This window comes from Numida meleagris, chromosome 2 (genome assembly GCF_002078875.1).
Source record: "Numida meleagris isolate 19003 breed g44 Domestic line chromosome 2, NumMel1.0, whole genome shotgun sequence".
NCBI lineage: Eukaryota > Metazoa > Chordata > Aves > Galliformes > Numididae > Numida > Numida meleagris.
The window spans coordinates 90,111,987-90,134,901 of NC_034410.1; the positions used below are offsets into that span (position 1 = coordinate 90,111,987).

The window sequence follows — 22,915 nt, forward strand, 5'->3', positions numbered from 1 at the left end:
TTAGAAGAGATTTAGATCAGATATCAGGAATAAATTCTTTACTGTGAGGGTGGTGAGACACTGGAACAGGTTGCCCAGTGAGGTTGTGGATGCCTCCTCCCTGGAAGCATTCAAGGCCAGGCTGGGTGGGGCTTTGAGCAGCTTGGTCTATGGGGAGGTGTTCCAGCCCATAGCAGGGGGGTTGGAACTTAAAGGTCCCTTCCAACCCAAACCATTCTATGACACTATGAAAAACAATACAAAATGTACATATGTATAATTATAAAATATTATATCTAAAATGTGACAGTAAGGACAAACTGGCTGTCATCCTGTACCAGTATAGAAAACTTCTATATGGAGGCCTTATCACCTCCAATTTATCAACATTAAACCCATGAAAGAGAAAGACAGGTGCCCTGGAGTGTCCTAGTGGTAAAGAAGCTCAATGAGAAAAGAAGGAAGGATATATCTATCAAAATTAAAGACCCCATATCGGTTTTTTTTGTCATTGTTATTTAGGTTTTAACACGAGCACTTCAAAAAAACATAATTCCTAACCATATCATCATGAAACAGGAAATGGTTTTGCTTTTTCAACAATACTGTGAGCAACTTCTGAGGAATATCAGTTGTCTAAGTCAACTTACATACAAAATTTCAGCTCCAACAAAATATGGGAAATAAACCAATAAGAAGGTGAAACAATGGGGAGCACTGGTCTGTATTTAACATGCACTTACTTAACATGCCTGCTTCTAACCAGTTAGCCTCGTCAGCTCTGCACATTCTACTACTCTTAAAACATTGCCATTAAGTTGGTATTTTTTGTCTCTTGCCTCTCTGAAAATGTATCCTTCAAATTCTGCACTAATTTCTTTAAGCATCTGTCTTGTTTTTTCATCCCAAATCACAGCTTTGTTGTTGTTTTTTTTTCCCCTTCCTGCTTTCTCTGGTATCACCTCTTTTTAGTTCTCTATCTTTGATGATGAACTTTTTAGGACACTGAGTGTAGCTTGATGCCCTCATAAATTTCTGTGTGCAGTTAGGTTCTCAACATGTAATTTTTAGAGGAAAAGTGAAATAACACAATAACAAAAATTATAAATCTTGGTGATAGATGTTGACTTGTGGATGGCAAAGTGAAGATTTTATTTACAGTCATGACTGTCCAGACAATTTCTACCTACAGATTATACAAAGCAGTTATATGAACATGCTATCGAGATTCCAACTTTCATATAAATGAAGGAAAAAACCACAGCACTAATGATGCCATCAATTTGAAAGTCTTTAGTGATTAATCAGAATCTTAGTAATGTGGAAGAAATTTTACTCCAGTTGTCTCAAAAGGAAATCATAGCTTTTAGTCCTATTTGTCTTTCATGTGATGTGCTAAGCAGGACAGAAAGAATCTAGAAGTTGTATTTGACCTAAGGAATGAGTAGACCACATTTATGGTTGCCTGCTTACAGGTTATAGGTGTTTTCTTTTTATTTCCAACTATTTCTAATTTTGTTGAGGCTGTTCCCTGGAAGGGTGTTTACAGGCTTGCTAACAAAGGCTTAAGTATATTGAAGCAAATTGTATTCGCTTTTAGTCTGGTTATCATTTTTTTCCACATATAAGATATAAAATAATAAGTACATCCTTGATTTTATTTTTTAATGATAAATCATGGCAGCTGATGAGGCTGCCATGGGGCTACTATTCCATACTAAAAATTGATTGACGTCTGTATACTCAGAAAGAGGAGGAAAAATGATCTACTAGACAATTCCACTTAAGCAGAGAGAAAGTTTTAAGATACCCAGAGTTTTAATGTCATTTACTGGCAGAAGTGTGCTAGAATTAAATTCCACACTGTGCTGAAAATGTTGGCGTAAATGGCAATGAAAAACAACGCAGATCCTCTTCAAGTAAAACTTTGAAACTTTGAAAAGAAAAACGTTGTTTTTCATTGCCATTTACTCTTCAAGTAAAACTTGAAGAGATGACTCTTGTTGAAAAGATCAGTAAGTCATCTTAATGATATATGCTACATATTCTGTGATATTCAATGTTATTATTTTTTGAAGCTGTAGTGGGGAAGTTGAAGGGAAGAGGCTACATCATACATTAAATTCAATGCTGAGTAATGTAAATACACATTAAAGTCAAAGAGCAGATCACATGAGAATTAAAACACAAAGTAAGTCACTCATTTGGATAAAAACACATATTATTAAATTTTCTTTCTTTATTATACTGACCTATAAATGTCTTTTGAAGCACAGGATTGAAATGACTGAGCAGAACTGATCATATATTTCTGGTCACAACAACCCCAGGCAACCCTACAGGCTTGGGGAGGAGTGGCTGGAAAGCTGCCTGAAAGAAAGGGACCTTGGTGTGCTGATGGACAGTCGGCTGAATATGAGCCAGCAGTGTGCCCAGGTGGCCAAGAAGGCCAATGGCATCCTGGCTTGGATCAGGAATGGTGTGGTGAGCAGGACTAGGGAAGTCATCCTGCTCCTGTACTCGGCATTGGTGAGGCCCCACCTCAAGTACTGTGTTCAGTTTTGGGCGCCTCTGTACAGAAAGGACATTGAGGTGCTGGAGCAGGTCCAAAGAAGGGCAACAAGGCTTGTGAAGGGCTTGGAGAATATGCCCTACGAGGACCCACTAATGGAACTGGGGCTGTTTAGTCTGGGGAAGAGGAGGCTGAGGGGAGACCTTATTGCTCTCTTCAAATACCTGAAAGGTGATTGCAGGGAGAGCGGGGCTGGTCTCTTCTCACTGGTGACAGGACAAGGGGAAATGGCCTCAAGTTGCACCAGGGGAGGTTTAGGCTGGATATCAGGAAAAACTTCTTTCCAGAAAGGGTTGTTGAGCACTGGAACAGGCTCCCCAGGGAAGTGGTTGAGTCACCATCCATGAATGTGTTTAAAAACCATTTGGATGTGGTGCTCGGGGACATAATTTAGAGCAGTATTGTTAGAGCAGTATGGTTAGGTTGTGGTTGGACTTGATGATCTTGAAGATCTTTTCCAACCTGAGCAATTCTATGATTCTATAGTTCTGTATAGAGATCTGAATAATATAAGCCACCATCTTCAGAAAGTTATGAAAACATCTGAACAAAGACACAATCTGCTTAAATATTTCCATAGATTCAGAGTACCTGTCATGGAGCTGCTGTGTAGAGTGAGCATGCATACTCTCTAACACTATACTACTATAGACTTCTGTGATTCCCAGGAAGTTGACACCATAAACAACTGAGAAGCAAATGTAGTCTGCCATTGTGCAGAAAATGAATATGGTTTTTTTGCAATATGCAGGTGTGCTAACTAACATAAAAAAGAAGTTGCACATAACAGAACATAGCTTACGACTGATCAGCACAGTTGGAGTGAGCCAGATACTCCAGCAGAAAATGGAAGTTTACTGGGAAAAATATAGATGAAGCCAAAAGTACTGTGATGCTGGATGGAAGACAAAGGAAGAGAGGAACAGTAGTAAGAACAAAAGAAACCCCACATTTTAAAAATAAGAATTAAGAGTTTTCTCATTTTCATTTGGAGACAAATATTTTTTTCTTGTTTTTTCTTTTTTTTCTTTTGTGTCATTTCTTAGTTTATCGTGATTAAGGTAAAGTATCTATATAAATTAGGTGATACAGTATGTTTGTTTCATGCATCTTTTTGGTGGACGATTTAGAGATTACACATGCATTTTTATTACATAATTCAGACAATTGTTCAAATTCATTGTAGAATTAAAACTCATTCCAAAGGCAGCCAACACTAATATTTGCAACATCATTTATCTTCCTATCTTCAGACAGGTTTTGATTTTATTACTGGGACAAACAGGAATTAAATAATCTTGTTAAAAATAGTCTTGTCTAGAAGGAGAAAAGAACAGAGTAAGAAAAACCAGAAGCAAGAGCATCAGAAGTCTAAGTGGCCAGTCCCAGAGCCAGTCCTCTTCTTGTGTCAAATATCTATCTGAGCAGCTGAACGCTTCTATGGGGGTGTCAGGACACCTCAGACCTTGAGGCTGGGATGGGAGGAGGCTTGTTAAGCTGGTCAAGACTCCTCAGCTACCTCTGAGGATTTGCTCATTTGCCCTTGAATCAAGGGTCTCTGACAGGTGATAGAAGTAAATCTTGGATTGGAAGATATTCCCTGTCAGCCCCCTCGACAGTTTGTGTTACAGTAGGGAATTATTTAAGCCATTTAGACCATTTTTGATACCTATCCCTTTCAAACCTGACTGTAATTTGCTTTGGCATTCTGCTCAGGGAAAATTGTGTCAACTGGGGACAAAGAAGAAAAAATACAGGTACAAAGAGGAGTGCATGAAGCTAAGAACTGATATAAAGTTGTGCACTGGATGAAAATACAAGGGAACCCATGTAAGTGCAGCAGTGCAGGCAAAGGTGGATTGTGTCATTCTCCTTGAAACAAATAGAAGCTACAGATAATTTTTCTGCTAAAGAATCATCTCTGATTGTTTGTGCCACAGAGGCAGATAAATGCCAAAAAGATAGATCCCTCTGCCTCTGAGATACTGTCCTGTATAGTACAAAGTTAATAGCAAAGTAATAACGAGTCTCCAGTCCTGACATAAAATATAAAGTTATGCCTGCTAGATGCAAGCTTTGTGATCTATAACCTGTGAATCCTTATGATCACAGCACAAAAGGCTTTACCATACTGGCAAAAGAAGGGCAAAATGCCATCTAGGATGTGGACAGCTTTTCATGAGGAGCATACCATTTTTTTCAGCATAACTATAGACAGCTAAGAAATAAAATATTTTTTTTCTATTGGTTTGTGACCTGTTGATACAAACCCATAAATATATAACCTATGATAAGGACTTTTTTTATAAACCAGATCTGCCCTTTCATAACAGACAAACTGAAGAAGAGTAAGACAAGAATATCTATTTGTTCCACTTTCCATGTTGAAATCATTGTTTACCATCTGTGTGCCTGCACTGATGAGTCCTACACATAGACACAATCCCAGTGTATCACAGCAGGTCATAAAAAACCAAAAGACAGTTCCCATCCCATTGATAACAATGATTTATTTCTGCTTTAAAAAAAAAATTAAAAATCATTTTCATTCTGAGCCCAAATTCGGTAAACTTCAGTCAACGCGAAAATTCTTCAAAGTTCCAGAAAAACAGAAACCATTTTTTATAACTGAAGCACACAACATTACTCCAGGAGTTGCAATTGCTCATTACCATTCATGGAGTGTATTAACACAAAAATATATAGTAAATATATAGGAGATTTTAAAAATACAAACATGCCGTAGTGAATGGGAATTGTCCGTGGTAGCATTGTCTCACAACTGTACTTTCTTTGGTATCAAAAGAAAAATTCTGAAGTATGATTCCTAGTTAGAATTACAGACAAAATTTGGCCTTCTATACGTTTTATATGGGGAGCAAATCCACTTGAAGATATTTCCAGATCAGCATGGAAAAACCCCACCTTTCTGCGAGCATCAGATTTTCCTCCAAATATGGTTGCCTTAATAAACTGAAAACAGGATAAAAAGAATGGCTTCAGGCTCTCAAGAAAGAGAGTAGCTGCTCTCCAGGAAATTATGCATTTTGATGGTATATGTCCTGAATCCAGATTAGTTTATTCAGGGACATAATAAAATCTCCCACAGAGATTCCTTCGCAAAACCCATGGAAAATTCATGATGTAACAACTACATCTTCTCATTTGTTAGTCATTTCTTTCCGCTGTCCTTTAGACAATGGTCACTTAACTCACACAGCAATTCTTGATAATACATTATCCTCATGCTATTCAGTAAAACAAAAACTACAGTGGTTTAAGCAGTCCTGTCTCTGTTTGAACAAAATCTATTCAAATAATCAAACATTTACTAGTAACTGCTAAAAACCACAATTAAGGTAAAATGCATTAATAAATGTTTAATACTTACGCTTTTTCTGGTCTTCTGAAGCTAAGATCCCATTTAATTTTATCTTATATTAAATTTTTATAACCAGGTGATAAGAAAGCTTTACTCATTCTGGGGATAAATCCCGCTTTGCATGCCGAGCATGTGATAACTTCTAACGCTGCAGCTATTAATTACAAACCATCTTAAAATTTCGAAAGGACAACTGAAACAACACTACCTTTCAACTATGTCTCAGTCCAAACTAATGGATTAATCTATTTGTAGTCTTTAATTCTCACTCAGGGATGTTCTAGCAGACTCTTGCGAAATCTTCACAGTAGGTAATCTATTTGGGCCTTGAAATAAAAATTAGTATACTTCGCATTCATTTAAAGAAGAAAGCCAGTCTTAACAATTTTACTTTCTGTAGGAAAAACAACAACAACAACAAAACACCCAAAAAGGCAATTATTCAAACTCACAGCCACACAGACCTTGGGCACATGGATTTTACAAAAACAAAAAAAAGAAGTGAACAATGAACCGATGTATTATTTGTGCTGTAATGTGCTACTCAACTTGCTTTACTTCCCAGCGCAGAGAGACTCCCTTGCTGAAGAAAATATACCAAGGAGTAAAGACAGCCTCACTGACCTGTGTGTTGCCTCCGATGCTTGGTGAGGGCATGACGTGTCCCGCCGGCAAAGCCACAAAGGTCACAGAGGAACGACTTCTCGCCTGTTGCAACAATAAACAGATGAGGGACTGCGGAGGTCACAGATCATTAAAACATATCTATCAAGGCTTTCAGGGTTACTAATTCCTCCAATCAAATGTTTCCATGTAAATATGTCAAATGGGAATGAAATTACCACTGCGGTTTATTGACTGTGATAAAATCTGAAAAGCACCACTGAACATAATTACATACTTGTCAGACCCATAAAAATTAGCTTTATTATCAATGGAATGGTTTTGTACAACTTCATTTCTGTTAGATGTCTTCCAGATGGGGCTGCTTTATGCACTTGAACAGTTTTTATGCATATCCTGATTTTTTACAATTCCCATACATCTGGCCTTTCTGTGCTGAGTAAAGATTGCCTGGAAAAAAAGTTAATATACTATATATATGATTCTGCTTAAATAAAATATATTGAATTTACTAACAAATTAAGGATACTGAGAAATTTTAAACAGAGTAGATCACAGTCATCTTTAGTTACCTTCTATTTATTAATAAGTATTAAATTATTTTCTTGAATATATTGAAACACCCAGGCAACAATAAAAGCCACATTATTCAATACCAGTGGCAATTCAGTACTGTTTCTGTTTCTAAAGTTTTCATGACATAAAGAAAACAGGTCTGGGGATTGCTGCTGAAATTGCAGCAGAACTCATATTGTTCATCTTCAAACGATAATTCTTCATTCCAAGCCTCTCCAACAATTCGAGAGATTTTGGCAAGCTCACTACTCATTAAAAGTGTGTAAATGCCCTTTTTTCAGTTTAGGGCTTTTTTTCCTTTTTTTTTTTTTTCTTTTACAGAGGCTAAGATTTTGCCGTGTTGGCTATAAATTCAGTCTATCATTTCACAGCAATGTTTTTATTCAGTATGTACTAACATGCAAGGCAATTTCATCCCATAAAGGCCACATGGAATTTCATTGTAGTTTAATATTGCTAGCCTCATATACGGACTCAGTAACATCAGAAAAGATTGAAATTTAAAAAATATTTTTCAGAAAGCATTCACATTAGTCATTGGGAGCCAAATTGTCTCCTCTTGCAGCAGCACTGGAGAGGGGACTGATGGGGCAATGACACTGAATCCATTCCTTCAAATTCTTCCCTGTGGGGAAGGAAATTCAGTTCAGTTTCCACAAAAGATGACTGAGTTAAAGGGTCAGGTGTCAAATTGCCAAGTCCTCCTGTGAAGATAGAGGGGCTGGAAACCTCCATGTCATTTATTCCCACGTAACCAGCCATGCTAATACATGAACTTTCTGGAAAGCACCATGTCTCAGTTAACTTCAGGTGGTGTTAATGTAAGCAGGATCCCATCTCAGGAGTGAGTTGGCTCCCCAGGGGCACAGCAGGGACCGGACGCTCTCCCCTACCTTGACCCTGGCCCTGAGAAACCAACTCCCCGTCAAAGCCAGTGCAGCGCAGGAGTCCTGGGCAAGTCCTTCCAGATTTCCAAGGCAGCCCAAACCCTGCCACTAAAATAGGATCTTAAAACCTCTACCAGGTAGCTAGGCTATGAAATATGATTGGCACACATTCATTCCTGCCTCAGAATAAGGCAAACTATGTATCATTGTTCTACCAGACCCAAGTTGGATCATGAAAATCACAGACTGAAATCTTACATGCTTTTGGGCTTTTCTGAAAATTCTGTCCACTGATTCGAGTATCCCAAGACAGTATGTAAGGTACAAAATAGTTTTGGTACCTCCTTTCAGGAGCCAGTTCTAGTCATCTGTGATCATAACAAGAGTAAAACTCAACACAGGAAAAGCAGAATGAAAACCCATGCTAACAACCTCTATCTGCTTAACTTGAAAAACACTTACATGTTAAATGATATAACAAAGTCTGAAATTTACTGTAAAATGTTTGTATGCAGTATTATTACTGAGGCAATACATAATTGTTACAACAGAGATTTCTGCATAATCTCTTTCCTTTGTTTTATCTTTTTATCTTTTTTTTTTTTCTAACCAGATCTTCACCATGTAGCACTTCAGTTCATCAAAATATCAAAGAAAAGGAATGGAAGGACTATACGCAATGCTTAATTATAATTAAATATTAATTTAATTAATTAATCGATTTTACGTATAAATCTTTCTAACTAGCTCTAATGCCTAACACTCCTCCATAAAATTCACACTTCTAAGTTAAATGCTGTTCCATGCCTACCAAGAAATTGTTCATCATCTATATATTGTCATAAATTAGCTCATGTTGTGTTTAACATCTCAGAGCAGACTTCAGTATGGCCTGCAGCTTCTCACACTAATGAGGACACACAGTACCCATAGCATCTTTGTAAGTTTATGAATTTACCACGTATTTTATATTTGGGCCCTTGGAACTGCTTTTTGAGCTCCAGAGAAATGACTCAAAAGCAAACAGCAGCTTTTAAACAGGGAAATTGATCCATCCTAAAAAATGATTTGCCAGTTAAATGTTCCACACTCCTCTAGGTCTGATCTGGGAGCTCTCATGCAGGCAGAGCACTTGAGGAAGTCACTAAAGCTCTGGATCTGAAAACACCAGAGTGAAAGAGATTTGGCCCTTGTGTTTTAATCCTCAGAAAGGAGGAAATGCATTTATCTCCTGCAACATTCCTTTTCAGACACATTAACAAAATAATTACCTTATTTGTGTATGTATGCATCATGGTATATGAGCAAATATACATTTTTATACAAACACACAGAGAAAACATCAGTACTTGTGATTTTAAGTTAGACTGTGCAGTATTTTTCAGCCCTGAAGTTTGATGGGTTGAATCCCTCAGATCTAGACATAATATTTCACTCGATGTTATGGGCATGTATTGATACACAGATGTATTTTATATTCCTCTGGATATGCTTAACAATTTTATCATTCCCACTTCAGAATTTGTGACTTTTTAACTTTTAGGAAAATGTAAAGGCAATATTTCACCTGCTGTACAGGGGGCTGATCTAACTTGCCATGTTTATATGATAGCAGAAATGCAACAGAAAATGGTCCTTTTCTTAACAACTTGAATTAGTTTCAAGTGTGCCATTTTGCATTCAAATGTAGAAAGACACGGAAACCAATCCTTTATTTTCTATTAGAAAACAGCCACTGTCCCCTATCTCTCATTATGGTGCAGACTACAAGACCTAACAACAAAAATCCATATTATTGATCTAGCCAAGTCTCCACAATTATTCTTTAGAAGGAAACGCCGACGATAAATTACATCTGCACTGGCTTTTCATCTGCTGTTCGATATAAGTGATCTCTCAGGGCAGGCTGGAGACCTTAAATCGTCAACACCCTTGTCAAAGAAGCTAAGGAGGCCCAGGCTTCCCACAAACAGCTCTGGAGGAACTTTTAACCTACAGTTTCTAGCAAGAGCACAGATTTTCAGAAAATAGGGATGAAGCTGTTTAGGAACAATAAACAAATATTTTTATTTCAAGAGAAAACACTGCATTTGATCTTTGTGAAAATGACCAAGCTGTAAGCGTAGCATGATTTTTCTAGGTCTCTTTTCCTCTTTCTCAACCATATACATGTCCAAGTTGCTCGAAGAGCTCAGATAATGTAATGTCAACCTTATACCGCTTTTCTTTATGTACTATAATTATATGAAGCCTAATAGAATTTCAAAATCTGCATTCCATACATTTATTTCTTCTGAAACCAATGTCACATACTAGTTGTATGAAAAATGATATTTACTGTTATTAGCACTGAATGGTATTTTTAAGGACTTCGACATATTTCACAGGCACTTATTTTCAAGACACTGCACTTGTCACAGCTTAAATTTTATTTAACTTCAAACCTAGAATTAACAATGCCTGTTCCCTTGCTAAAGGTTCTGTATAAGTAAAATCAATTAAATTTAAGCGCATATTTTACAAAAATGCTCACTTGACCCATCTGAAATACATCAGCAAATTTGAATTTTTTTTTTTAAGTAATTATGGTTCTCTGAAGAAAAGGAAAATCAAGCTTGTATTTCAGAGGGTATTTTACTTGAGCACACAGTGCCACAGACACACAAAGACTGCAAGAAGAGAAAAGGATTCCCATTAAAAATAACAAGTACTGAAGAGCTTATTATTTCTGCTGTTTCCTTTGCACCTGCATCCAGTTAACCAAGCTTCTTTACATAAAACCTTAATTTTTTTTGTTGATAGCAGCTCTATCCATCATTTAAGTGGTAAGTGAAGGATCCTCACAGACACTGCTAAAAGGATGTGTACTTTTGCGTGTGTTTTACTTCACTCAAGAACAGACTTATGTTTGAACGATCATCCCAGAAGCTCAATTAATGCAAACTCAGATGTCAAAGCGGTAATTTGAGTGCTCTTCCCTCTCTCCAACTGTTGCAGGAGAGGTGGGAGCGGGCACCCTCCAAAACTGAAGGTGTTTTGCTAATGAGCTCCCTGTCTGCTTTCTCCATCCGGACCTTCGTCTGCTCCCATAGCCCTGGGGAAAAAGACAGCGCAAACCTGTGTGAGTCCTAATGTGGTCCTTCATCGCCGAAGCTGTGAGGAAGGAGTAGTGGCAGGTGGGCCAGGTGCACTTAAATGGCTTCTCCCCGGTGTGCAGCTTCATGTGGTTGTTCAGTGCCCACTTCTCCGTGAAGCTCCTGTCACACAGGTGACATGTGAATTTCCTGGGCGGGAGAGAGAGGAGGATTTAAAAGCAGGCACATGCACAAACCCAGCCGAGAAGCCTGTTTTTAACCCGGAGCGTGGCAAACGCACAGACTTTCGTGAAGAGAATTGCAGGCCGGGTCTGTCATGTCTGTATAACCAGGCATTGATTTTTCTGTCGAGGCCTGGCACTTCAGCCATTTATTCTCTGCTTTGCGGTTGGGCCCAACGGGTTTGAAAAATTCTGTTACAGTCCAGTCACCCCTGAGGCAAATGTGAGAATAGATTTCACCTGTGCAGGCCCGCGCCACTTATCCAGGGCACGGGCTGTCAGAGCAAAGGCTAAATGAAAAGCTATCCATACTAAACTACTCAGACACTCTCAGCGCATGGTGCCACGCCGCTGCCACTGCCGCGCAGCTGAAATACTGCCTGTAATAATGCCGCCGCGAGAATAAACACAACCCGCTTCGCAACAAAGGGCAGGGCTTCTTGGGGTTGTTCTAACAGGGGCTACAAAAAGGGAAGTAAGCGTTTTCTGATGGTGCGCTCCCGTCTCCGGTGCTACCACAGGAAACATAAAAGATCCCAGCTGTGGCACAGACAGAAAGAAAAGGCAATTTGGCCCGCTGGGCAAAGCCGCCCAGCTCTCCACCACGGAGATAACTTTATACCAGCATGCAAAGGGAGACAGCTCGAAGGAAACCCTGCTTCATCTCTGTGTTTTCATGCTGTGATTTCTGCTAGAGCAGACACTGCCATTTAGGTGCTTGCGTTTTACAGCTATAACGCGGCAACTGAAAGGGTTCTGTCCCCCTTTTTCATTTCCTTTTGTCAGCATCAAACCACATCTCCACATTGTTCCTCACTTTATTAAATGTAATCTGAATTTCTATCCTGACAAATTAAAAAAAAAATTAGCTAAGAGATCTAAGCAGCAAATAGTCTTTCATTATTGCCTTGCATGACACTTTTAATGTTTCCTCATGTTTTGCAAGAATAAAAATACTGTCCCATGCTAAGGAAAAGAAACAGACGTATCAAGTATATAGAAAGACTAGAAATACAGAAACAGAAGAGTTCCCTAAAAAGCTAATAAATAAATCTATAGATACATAGATATCTCAATATGGACAATGTAAAGCATGAGGTAACCTTTAATACCAGGGTAACGAGTTAAACCTAATCATGTGTGTGAATCTACTTACTCAAAAGGTACAGAAGCATGTTACAGGATTATTGCTATAGTCCAGTTAATTCAACAATAACAACAATATCAAGCAGTGAAATATGTAACATGACGCCGATGCTATTATTTAAGTGTTTTTATTATACCATAAAAATCCTTTCTTATTTGGGAAAAATGCATGCACACAGTGGTGCTGCAAGAAGGGTCTGCTCTGCAGAGGACACGCAGATGCGGTGCAGGTCAAGAGGTGATGACAGAGAGATATGACCACGGTGTCAGTAGGTCAGGCTTATAAGGAGCGTATAGATTTCACCTCTTTTACCTACCATTGAGAGCAGGTCATCTGGCCCCCATACAACTAGAGCTGGGCTTTTCACATTTAAGAATATTTAGTGATACATTTTGTGTATTTCAGAAAATTCAGTGATAGTTTTGTAAGAACGGGCTATCTGATCCGCTGATAACCTTACTATTTCCAACACAAAATACGCTAGCATAAGAAATGCCTTTATTTTCACTTGTCTACACTATTTTTCTGTTGGTTGCAGTGCAAGGTCCATCTTTTATGCCAGCCTTATCAAAGATGCATTATTTCCAGCAAGTTGCAAGCAAAATGATGAAATCAGGTATGCCACTGTCCATAATTTAGGGAAAAGCTAGATGTTTTTTACACATTAATGCCGTAATTTACACTTAAGTGTTTTTTCTAAACTGCTGCACAAATACAGCAATTTTAACTTACGTATAATATAGCTCACTAAAGATTTCTTTAAAGGATATACTTAAAAATGAATTATCTATGTTAAGCAACCTATTTAAACAAATGCTAATTTCCCCCAAAAGCCATTTTCACAAACAGAGAGGGAAAGATAAAGACTTGTGTACAGTTCTGCTATATCCCAATGGCAAATATATATATATATGCTATTGAAAACAGACTTTCAAATTACTATACCACTTGATCACTGCTTAGTGGCACTAGCGAATGACAAATATAGCTAAATACTTCCAAATGCACAGTAAAAAAATATCATGTCCGTATATCTCCCTGACAGGTCTTCATGCATTTCACATTTCAAAAGCGTGACAGGGATCTTATTTCTAAGATAAATTCCCCTATCTACTTATTTCCTCGTGTATTTATTGTGGATCTAACCTTCTACTACAAGAAATAAATAAGCAGGTTAAGTAGATGCTATCTTTTAACAAATAGTTTCTCTAGACTGTATTACAACTTTATGAATGACAAAATAAATCCCTCATTTTTAAATCCACCAAGACGTACATTTAACAGTACTGCACCTATTGAACCTCAATGTGTACTCTATTATTCACACACAATAAAAATGTTAAAATAACACTGAGAGTCTGTCTTTGAAGTGACAAAAGCCAGAAAAAATCAGAATTAAAGCTGCAGCTCCATCTCTAACTAACCCCTGTGCGTGCCTTTGGTAGCAATCCAAATAGGGTTTCTGACCTTTCTTAAGCTACTTTTTTTGTTTTCTTTTTTTTCTTTTCTACTTTTTCATTCCCTTTTTTGTTGCTGTTGCTTTTGTATTCATCTCATTTAAAGGATGGGAAAAGATCACAAGAGCCTTCAGTGATGACAGTGATTTCTATCTGTCTCAGGTTCAGAGACAATAGAGCAGCTGAGGGACTTCAATATACATACTTTTTAAAAAAATAAATAATTATTAAATTAATCAGGCATATTTAGTTTCTCTGTTTGCAGACTTAGAATATTTTAGCAAGTTTGTATTTCAACTTCTGCAACAGAATTTTAATGCAAGAATTAATGATCAAAGTTTATAAGACTAATACTTATATTTTCATGCATGTTGAATGGTTTTATTCAAGCACAGGACACCAACAGTACTGCTGCTGATGTCTTGATATTTTGCACACACCCATACTTAGTAAATGCCCTTTTAATCATTTTCTTCGAAGAAGGGGTGGCAGTATGGCCAGTTGTCGCAAACTAGTTGGCAACAGCAGCAGAGTGCACTTTACAAAGAATATAAATGAATGTATCCATACAGAGTTTAACTAAGAATGATTTTTTTTTTCCTCCCTCAGTATTCCTGGATCATTCAATGCACAGAATGGCGCTGCTCTACAAGCATCTCTTGGAGGAAAAGGCTTTTCACTGTCAGAATACTTTTCACACCATTTTCATAAGCAGATTTTTTTCTCATTTGGAAAGTATCCCATATGCCTGAGCTCCAGGTTTAATTTTTAAATCTCTTGTTTCCTCACCAAACAAGTAATAACAACAAAATTAACTAATTCATAATTGTTGTAAAAATACTAGCTTTCATGTAACCCAACAGGGCCAGCATAAACTGCCACCATTCATAAAAGAGACAACAGCTATCTTTTACATTTACCAATGGAGGAATCAGGGACTGCACTAGATTTCACAAAAAGTTGCTGATGACACAAGAAAGCCAATATATCACAGGTTCAACTTACATTTCTGGATGAAAGCATGTACTGGAATTCATCAGCTCCTGCCCTGTCTACCTTTACTTCATTTTTCCTGCTCAGTCATCTTTTTATTAAAGTCCTCTATCTTAGGACTCATTTTTGCCATCTGCCCTGTTGGTGCTGCCTAAATGTTTATACGCAGAAACACAGCTTCCTACCTTTACTCTTGACTCACAACACTCATGCTGACAAACAGACAAATTGCCAACAGGGAAATCTCAGTTAAAAAAATAAGTTTTATTTAAAAATACAATTTATATAAAATCGGGATGCATGTCCTTTCTTCCTTCACTTCTCAAGCCCATATATCTTCAAGGTATGGTTACATAAGAATTGTGTCTTTTCAAAGTAGTATTTATGCATTAGAAACTACATTGACCTTAGGCCATTAAATCTGATTGAAAACTGCATTTTCAGGACCCAAATCATTCAAAATTACAGAGAGAGGTGGGGAAGGGCCTTTAAAAATTGCATAGCAGGTTTTCAGCATTGAATCCAGACACCTATTAGCTCAAATATTATCATACGAAGTCTATGCAACGATACAATCGTACTGATCCCATCACATCTTCCTAATAAGCACCTACCATAAAGACAAACTTGCTAAATGATAGGTACAGAAAGGAAATATTCTCACCCTCAGTAGTCTTTAAAGTATTTAAGGAGATGAGCAAAGCAGTATTTAAAAAGTTGAATGTGGCAGTAATGTGGAAAGTAGTGCAAGGCATCTCAAAGCATCACTGAATTTTGTGCCATTTGTGCAATTTCTGCAGATTGCCAACATTAGAATATGACCTTAAATTGCAATCTCAGTTTCACCAAGAGAATATGTTTATCTATGTTCTTGAAACATGTAGCATGTACTTAGCTTTATTCTGGTGGCTCACAACTTGTGAAATATGTATACATATATATACATTTTAAAATGTGATTTTACCACTGAACTTTATCTGTTGTTTTTAAAAAATGAGTGCCTGTAAATGATTAACAAAAGATGTTGAAACATGCAGTTCTCTGCTGAAAAAGATACTTATGTGAAAGAATAACAGAAAAAAAAAAGCACCTCAGAAAACTGAGCAATGTGTGAAGTAACATATAACATTCTTGAAAAAAAAACCAACAAAGTATGGTACATTCATCTGATGCATCAGAATGGATATGATGTCTGACTGTCATATTCTGCTAAGCCTCTCAGAAATGACACCAAGGGCTTCTGCATTTACTGGCACTCGAGTATCTTCAGTTCTGTGCGCAAAAAGTGTTTTTGCATCACCTCAACTCAGCCTTAAATAAGATTGTTCTGTGACTTATGCATCAGCAATAGGTTACACTCGTCAATTCCTGACCTTTGCTACAGCTTCGAAATACCACCAATTTCAAATGTACCTGTCCTAACACACTGAGCTGAGCGCCTTGTTTCACAGAAGTGACTAAGCTGGCCCATTGCCTTCGACACAGAGGCACAACAGAGCGAAATGTAGGCCTGAAGTTACTGGTTGGTGAACAAGTGCAGGGGTGAAACACAAGCCAGAAGAGCAGACACCTGCTGCTTCTGTCTTTCCGCCCTCTATGCAGTACAGTTTGAAGTAAAACACTGTCAAAATTAAGTCTTGTTTTTACAAGCTTTGCTGCCTCTGAAAATTATCATTTACTCTGTTGAGATGCCAGATCTTTAACCTTATTGCTTTTCAGAACAGAGTCTTCCTTTATATTTCTATCTTCCAAACTAAAAATGTTTTGAAACACAATCAAGTATAAGTGAAGTAGGACTGAAGGTTACTTTTGTGGGGAAAACAGCCTTGTGAGCCAGTTGAAAGACGTGATGCAACCACCAGACACAGCCTTGTGATTCCCATTTTATTCATTAAGGCATAATAGAAAGTTTAAAATTTATCATCTTCCACAGTGTTATAATATTCTATCAATTTTGTAACATTAATCTTGCTGCAGAGCTTTTTATAACATACAATCACTTAAAATAGTGTCACAGCCTACTGTTCAATGCACATAAAGGTATGTTTCATTAACACCAATCTATGAGGTTTTACTAGGACAGCTATAATGTAGAAAAAAACCTGAACTTCTGTATATAATAGTAGTGCTTCAAAATCTTTTATGTCAATAAAACTTAAGAATTGCATTTGAACACTTATTTTTTTTCTTTATCTAGAGGATTCTAAAACATAATGCTGGGATGAAAACCTCCCAGATTTGCACAATCTAACAAAACAGTTCTTAAAAGGGAGCAATTTTTTTTTTTTTTTTTTTTGCAGTTCCATTTCCTTTAATCAGCTCCTCATTGTAAATTTCTCAGTTGACTACAGTGCGTACTACCTAATCACTGATGTTTTTACGTGAGGAAAGCTTGGTCTGCCCTAAACATGTGCTGGATAAGTTTATTCCAGAAAATGTCATGGATTTGTATTAGATTCTGAGGGGGAAAAAGGGATGGAAGAGTTTGAATTCTGTAGAAGAAAATAAATCACTTGACCAAACGCTCCACAGGGTATTTTACATAAGCACAAGTAGCCTGTGGAATTCAGGCACAGGAAGAAGAGAGGGGGAAAAACAGAACTGTAATTCAATCTATAAATTAGACAGAATGGGACTCATCCATATGTTTTTAAACACAGGTCTTTTAATTTTTAGGAGTAATAGATCATCATGGAGTTAGAAGATCAGACTCAAACCACTAGCATGAGCATAAATGAAGACAGTAGATTCTGATATCAAATCTTGGCACATTTTTCAGGAAGCAGAGACACAACATGTATACTCCAAAGGTTGTAGTGAAATTTGCATCTTTAGGACGGCTCCCAGTAACCAATGTCATCAGAATAAATACATACTGACAACCAATACACTCAACACATGGACTGGTAGAAGCTTGATAAAAAATGAGACTTATTAATTGTGAGCTAAATCTTATCATCCTTTTTCAACAAAACAACCGTTCACTTAGAAGTTTATCTATTATTCTCATTCACACTTGCAGGAGCGGACTGCTAATTTCACTTTATATGAAGTTAACAGGTTAAGCTTTGAGCAGAGATTTCCCATGAAAAATTTCTTCTTTGGGATGTAGGCCTGACTAGCTTTAAGAATCAAATCTAACCAATAAAATATCCCTTTCAGGTTTCTGACTACCCCTATGTTCAAATGCATATGGTTTTAAAACACAAATAAAACTCATCTCCATACACTCATCAAGTGCTGGAAAAGAGCAGCATAGCATGTCTTTGGACATTTGCAATCAGCTAATTTGACAGTTCTCACATTCCTTATTTTTCTATCATGTTAAATTATCCTATCCTTTGCATCCAAAATAACCCAACAGCATTTAATGGCTAGATACCAGGAGATATTCTGACCCACAATTAACTTCCAAGCATATTAAAATATTTATTAAAACATACATTGTTTGAAATTCTAGAGGTCTTTCAAAAGTGATGAAAACTACTCTTTTGCTAACAAAACAAAGGAAACACAATGAGTTCAATTTAGGTCACAGTGACACCAGAAAGGTTTATTTATTGCCAGCTTTGTTGCATCCAACAAAGCTTTAATCTGTGACATGCTGAAGCTTGTAAAACAGCAAAGTGGTATGGTATCAGAGAAACTACACCATGCCATACATTTCTAAAAACGTCTGGTGTCAAGCACATTACACTCAGCAACACCATCAAGAAGAAAGAGGAGGGATTTTCAGGGCTTGTTTTGTGTTTTCAGTTCACATTCACAGCTGAAACAGCCTTTGAAAATTCCTATAAGGACTTCACATACTGACAGACAGCTGTTTTTATGTAGTCAGAGATGATGAGAAAACAATGTTTTTAAGAGGCTGAAAATGAGGGCAGACCTTAGGTTTTATGAAGGAAAAGGGTAAGAATCAAGGCTTTTGCTTCCATAAACTGCCGAGCTCATCTAGTATCAGAAAGCTGCATCTCAGTAGAGGAGAAAGTTGGGAAAATTGGAAGATTTCAGTACTTACAGAAGAAAAATTATTTTGCATGTTCCAGCCAGGGTTCCATTGCGTGTTACAGGAAATGAAGGAGCATGGTGGCTGAGGAATCAGAAATTCCACCTTTTTGAGGGAGCATACTGTGGGGTTTTGGGTACCCCCTATCCAACCATGTCTGTCTGACCCCCTGCAGCCCTACATCTTTTGGGAGCATCACGGGGACATTACAGACAGATTAACTGAGACTGGGGAAACAGGCTGGCCCCAGGGACAGGGGACCACTGAAAATGTGACCAACAGCAAGGTTTTTTACCACAGCTTCACCTGTCTAAAAAAAGGTTCCTATTAATTCTAGGCAGAAAAATACTGGAAAGTACAGTGAATGGCTATGTATTTATAGTTCAGCTATTTCTTACTTACATTTAACATATGGTACCATGCCTCAGACTTCCTCTGTTCTCAGAGTTACCCAAACCCGCATGCCAGCAATAGCTCGTATCTGGTGGGTAAATTTAACCTGAGATCATGTACCACCAGGAAAAGTTCACCTGCTTGTGAGAAGGCCGGATCTCACTGTTTGTTTGTAAACCTCCCCAGCATAAGCTAATTCTAATACAGAATCATTACAGTATAATGTTCTGTTGCAATGCTTATAAATAGATAAATAAATACTTGGATTTTGAAAACTTCCCTTTTAAGGTATTCTGTAAAAAAAAAAAAAGATAGTTTTACCAACATCTCAACTAATAAAAACTGATTTACTTTGGAGGTGTGGCTTAGTGTGCTTTTATAGATTGACAAGAAAGAAGAGAAAATTTCCTTAGAGCTAAAATAGAAGATATCTTAAATAGAGGTTTGCAGAATTCTCACAAGTTTTGCGTTTTTGTATTTGCATGGTTCTGGTTTTAAATCAGACTGTTAAATAGGTATTTTAAAGAAAAAAAAATAAAACCTGGATTAAAAATATATATTTTTTATTCAATTGGTGGTTTTTTCTTTAATTTTTGTTCCTTTTAATTTAGTTTCACATGAAATCATATTGAATAAAATAAACCTGTCACTTCTAACAAAATTCAAAAAGAAAACCAGAAAATCCCCTAAAGGAAAAATAAGACTATATGCTGAAAATAACGTAGCACAGACTTGAAAAAATTTTAAACAAGCAAAATGGTAATATGCCTCTTATTTCATCTCTGGGGTTGATAACTTACTATAGATTGGTTTCTACAAAGTTACTTATTTTGTTATTGTATTTAGAAAAATATCTTTACAGTCCTTTAAGAGAATAACTGTTGGTTTGTGATTTTAATACATTCTAGGAATAAGAGCCCACAGTTGTCACAGCAGAGCAATACCAACTTACATTATGATTTTACTGACATCAGTAAAATATCAGACAAACTCAGTTTGACTTAAATCAGCTATAAGCACTATTTTTTCTAAACCTAATATTATTATAATGCGATTTTTCATTATTAGTCCAATTCAACTTGTATTGAAGTCAATGAGATTATGCTGAGTTCTATAAGTATTAGATCAGGCTCTGTGATGATGCTGCAGCTACGACAAAATGAGTCTTGTCAAAAGGACTAAGATAAAGTATATCAAGCTGATATTGTTAACAAATTAGTAGTGTATTAAAAACAGAGTTTCCAAATTCTCATTTACTTTTCATCTGTTTGTTTATTGTGTCTCAGCTCATGGAATCAAAGTAACCACTCTTTTTCAATTTACATGAGTGGTTTCAGTCAATTTTCTTTTCAGGGTTCTTTCCACAGGCATAACGTTCAAGAACAGTTTGCCAGAAACACTGGAAGAAATAAAAAAACTTAAGTAAAATACATGCCTTATAATTGTGGTTATATTGCAGCAAGGGGAAGGCTGATACTGACTTTAAAAGATTTTACAGCATTTGTACAAAATGTAAAGTTTAATCCTGGTCAACTTAACAAGACCTTTCTGAAACTGCGTTTTGCAAGATTTTGGTTTCCTTGTGAGTTAGGCAAAATACCATAGGACTCTGTTGGCATAAAATGCTGGATTAGGTTGACTTAATATTATTCGTGATAACAGTGGAACCACAATACAGCGCAAGATCCTAAGACTGATATAATTGTTTTAATATAACATGTAAAATGTTGCACATGTGGAATAGAAGAATTGAGAGCAAAGAGGAATATTATACGTCTGAGAAAATTATGAGTATCTTGCTAAAATTCATGGTCTTTTTAATACCACACATTTTGCTAACATGCCAAGTGATATTCAGAGTGCTGTGGTGAGTCCTAAATCATATATATTCTGTCTACTGTAAAAATTGCACATTTAAAAATAATTAAAGCCAATATGTCTAAACCGCAGCATACAAACTGATGCACAATCTCATTAAAATACACTAAGATTTCTGTAGAAAATGTCTCTGGATTCAACAGGAAAAAAATGTCTGTTGGAGAGTACTATATAGTATTTATCACTATTGTAATGTAATGTTTATCACTAATATGCCAGCAGAAACCTTCTTCTCAGAAGGTGAACTCTTTGAAATTAAACAGAAATTAGCACATGGAAAATGCTTAATTGTTGTTCAATTCCTATTTTTAAATGGAGGAGGTGCATAACATTACCAAGATATGTATGTATTTTTAATTAAGATACTATCATTCGAGGTTGTGATTTCTAAGCCAATTTACTATTTCAAAATGCAGTTTTCCTTCTAAATATAAACACAAGAGAAGCAGAGTATTGTTGCACAAATCATTATGCTCTTAACAGCTGTTCTTTTATGGTCTCTATCATTTTGGAAACAATAGGAACATGAGCTTTCTGCACAGAAATGTATTCTTCTGCCAGATACGTTCTCCTAATAGGTCAAGTTTCTGTTACATCTTACCTTTTTGTGACCTGCAGATTAATTTTCTCAAGATTGTTCCTGTGAATTCTAAAGACGTTTCATTATTATTTTTAAATAACTGGCACTACCTACTTAAAAAAATATATGTGCAACAGAAATTGCAAGAACAGTAGCGTCCAGATCCAAGTATTTCCATTTTGTATGGTTTCATCTTAAATCTTCAGATTGACAAAACAGTAGATTTTCAGTACAGCAGGTTACTTTTATTAAACTACATTTCAGATGTATTTCAATCATATTTTATTACCCTTTAAAATTAAATGAAATCAGAAGATTTAGGAGATTAAATGCCATTAAAAAAGATTACACTATCTTTCCTATTACAGTGTAGTTTTCTTTCCAAGTTTTCCTTTCCAGTCTACCCATATCAAAATATATCCCTGCCAACAATAAAAACATATTTGGTAAATTTAGATCATGGATTGCATATTATTGGCTAGAGAATAGCTCCAAAACCATTCCTGAATAATAATTTCCAAGGTACAAATACTGTATAGTCAACCATAGTTGATCTAAAACTATATCTATTAGGATATTTTCCGTGATGAAACATCAGCAAATGACAGAGCCATCAGTGATAAACCATTATCAGCCTCCTCAACCTTCAGAAATAAGTCTCATCCTCAATATGGTGACAGTGAAACTAACATACGTACCCAGAATACGTGCACTATTTTTTCTACCACTCTGTGTCATTTCCTTACTTTATCAATTAATGAGTGCACTTCTCCTTCCAGGAAGACTGCTCAGCTACTGCTAATAACATACCAAATTTTCACACTGAATTTTGAAGGACTCTTACTTCTAGACATTTTTCCAAGCTGTAAGACTGTGGGTGTCGAACACACTTGCTCTTCTTATCCTAGGGTGTTGTCTGCTCTTTTAGCTGGAAGCAAACCTCTAGTAAATTCCTATTTATCTCCTTGCCAATCAAGACGTGAATGAGTGACAGTAACAGAGCCTTATCTAGGACTCCTGTCTGCTGTGCATTCTGCTAAATGATGTCATCGCTCTAGCAAAAGAAAATAAGCAGATTATTACTGTGACTAGAAGCAAACTAAACATTTGGATTTTTGCATGGAC

General features: G+C 36.7%; 1 protein-coding gene across 6 annotated transcripts in view; it reads right to left on the bottom strand.

Moving 5' to 3' along the window:
* The window catches only part of ZNF407 (zinc finger protein 407), a 344,657-nt gene that overhangs the window by 126,620 nt on the left and 195,122 nt on the right, over positions 1-22,915 (bottom strand). For all 6 annotated transcript variants that reach the window (XM_021385823.1, XM_021385825.1, XM_021385824.1 and 3 more), the window contains 2 exons: positions 11,138-11,304; positions 6,558-6,641 (listed from right to left, as the gene is read on the bottom strand). In XM_021385823.1, the coding sequence (XP_021241498.1) occupies positions 6,558-6,641; positions 11,138-11,304 (251 nt within the window). The remainder of the gene's footprint in view (positions 1-6,557; positions 6,642-11,137; positions 11,305-22,915) is intronic.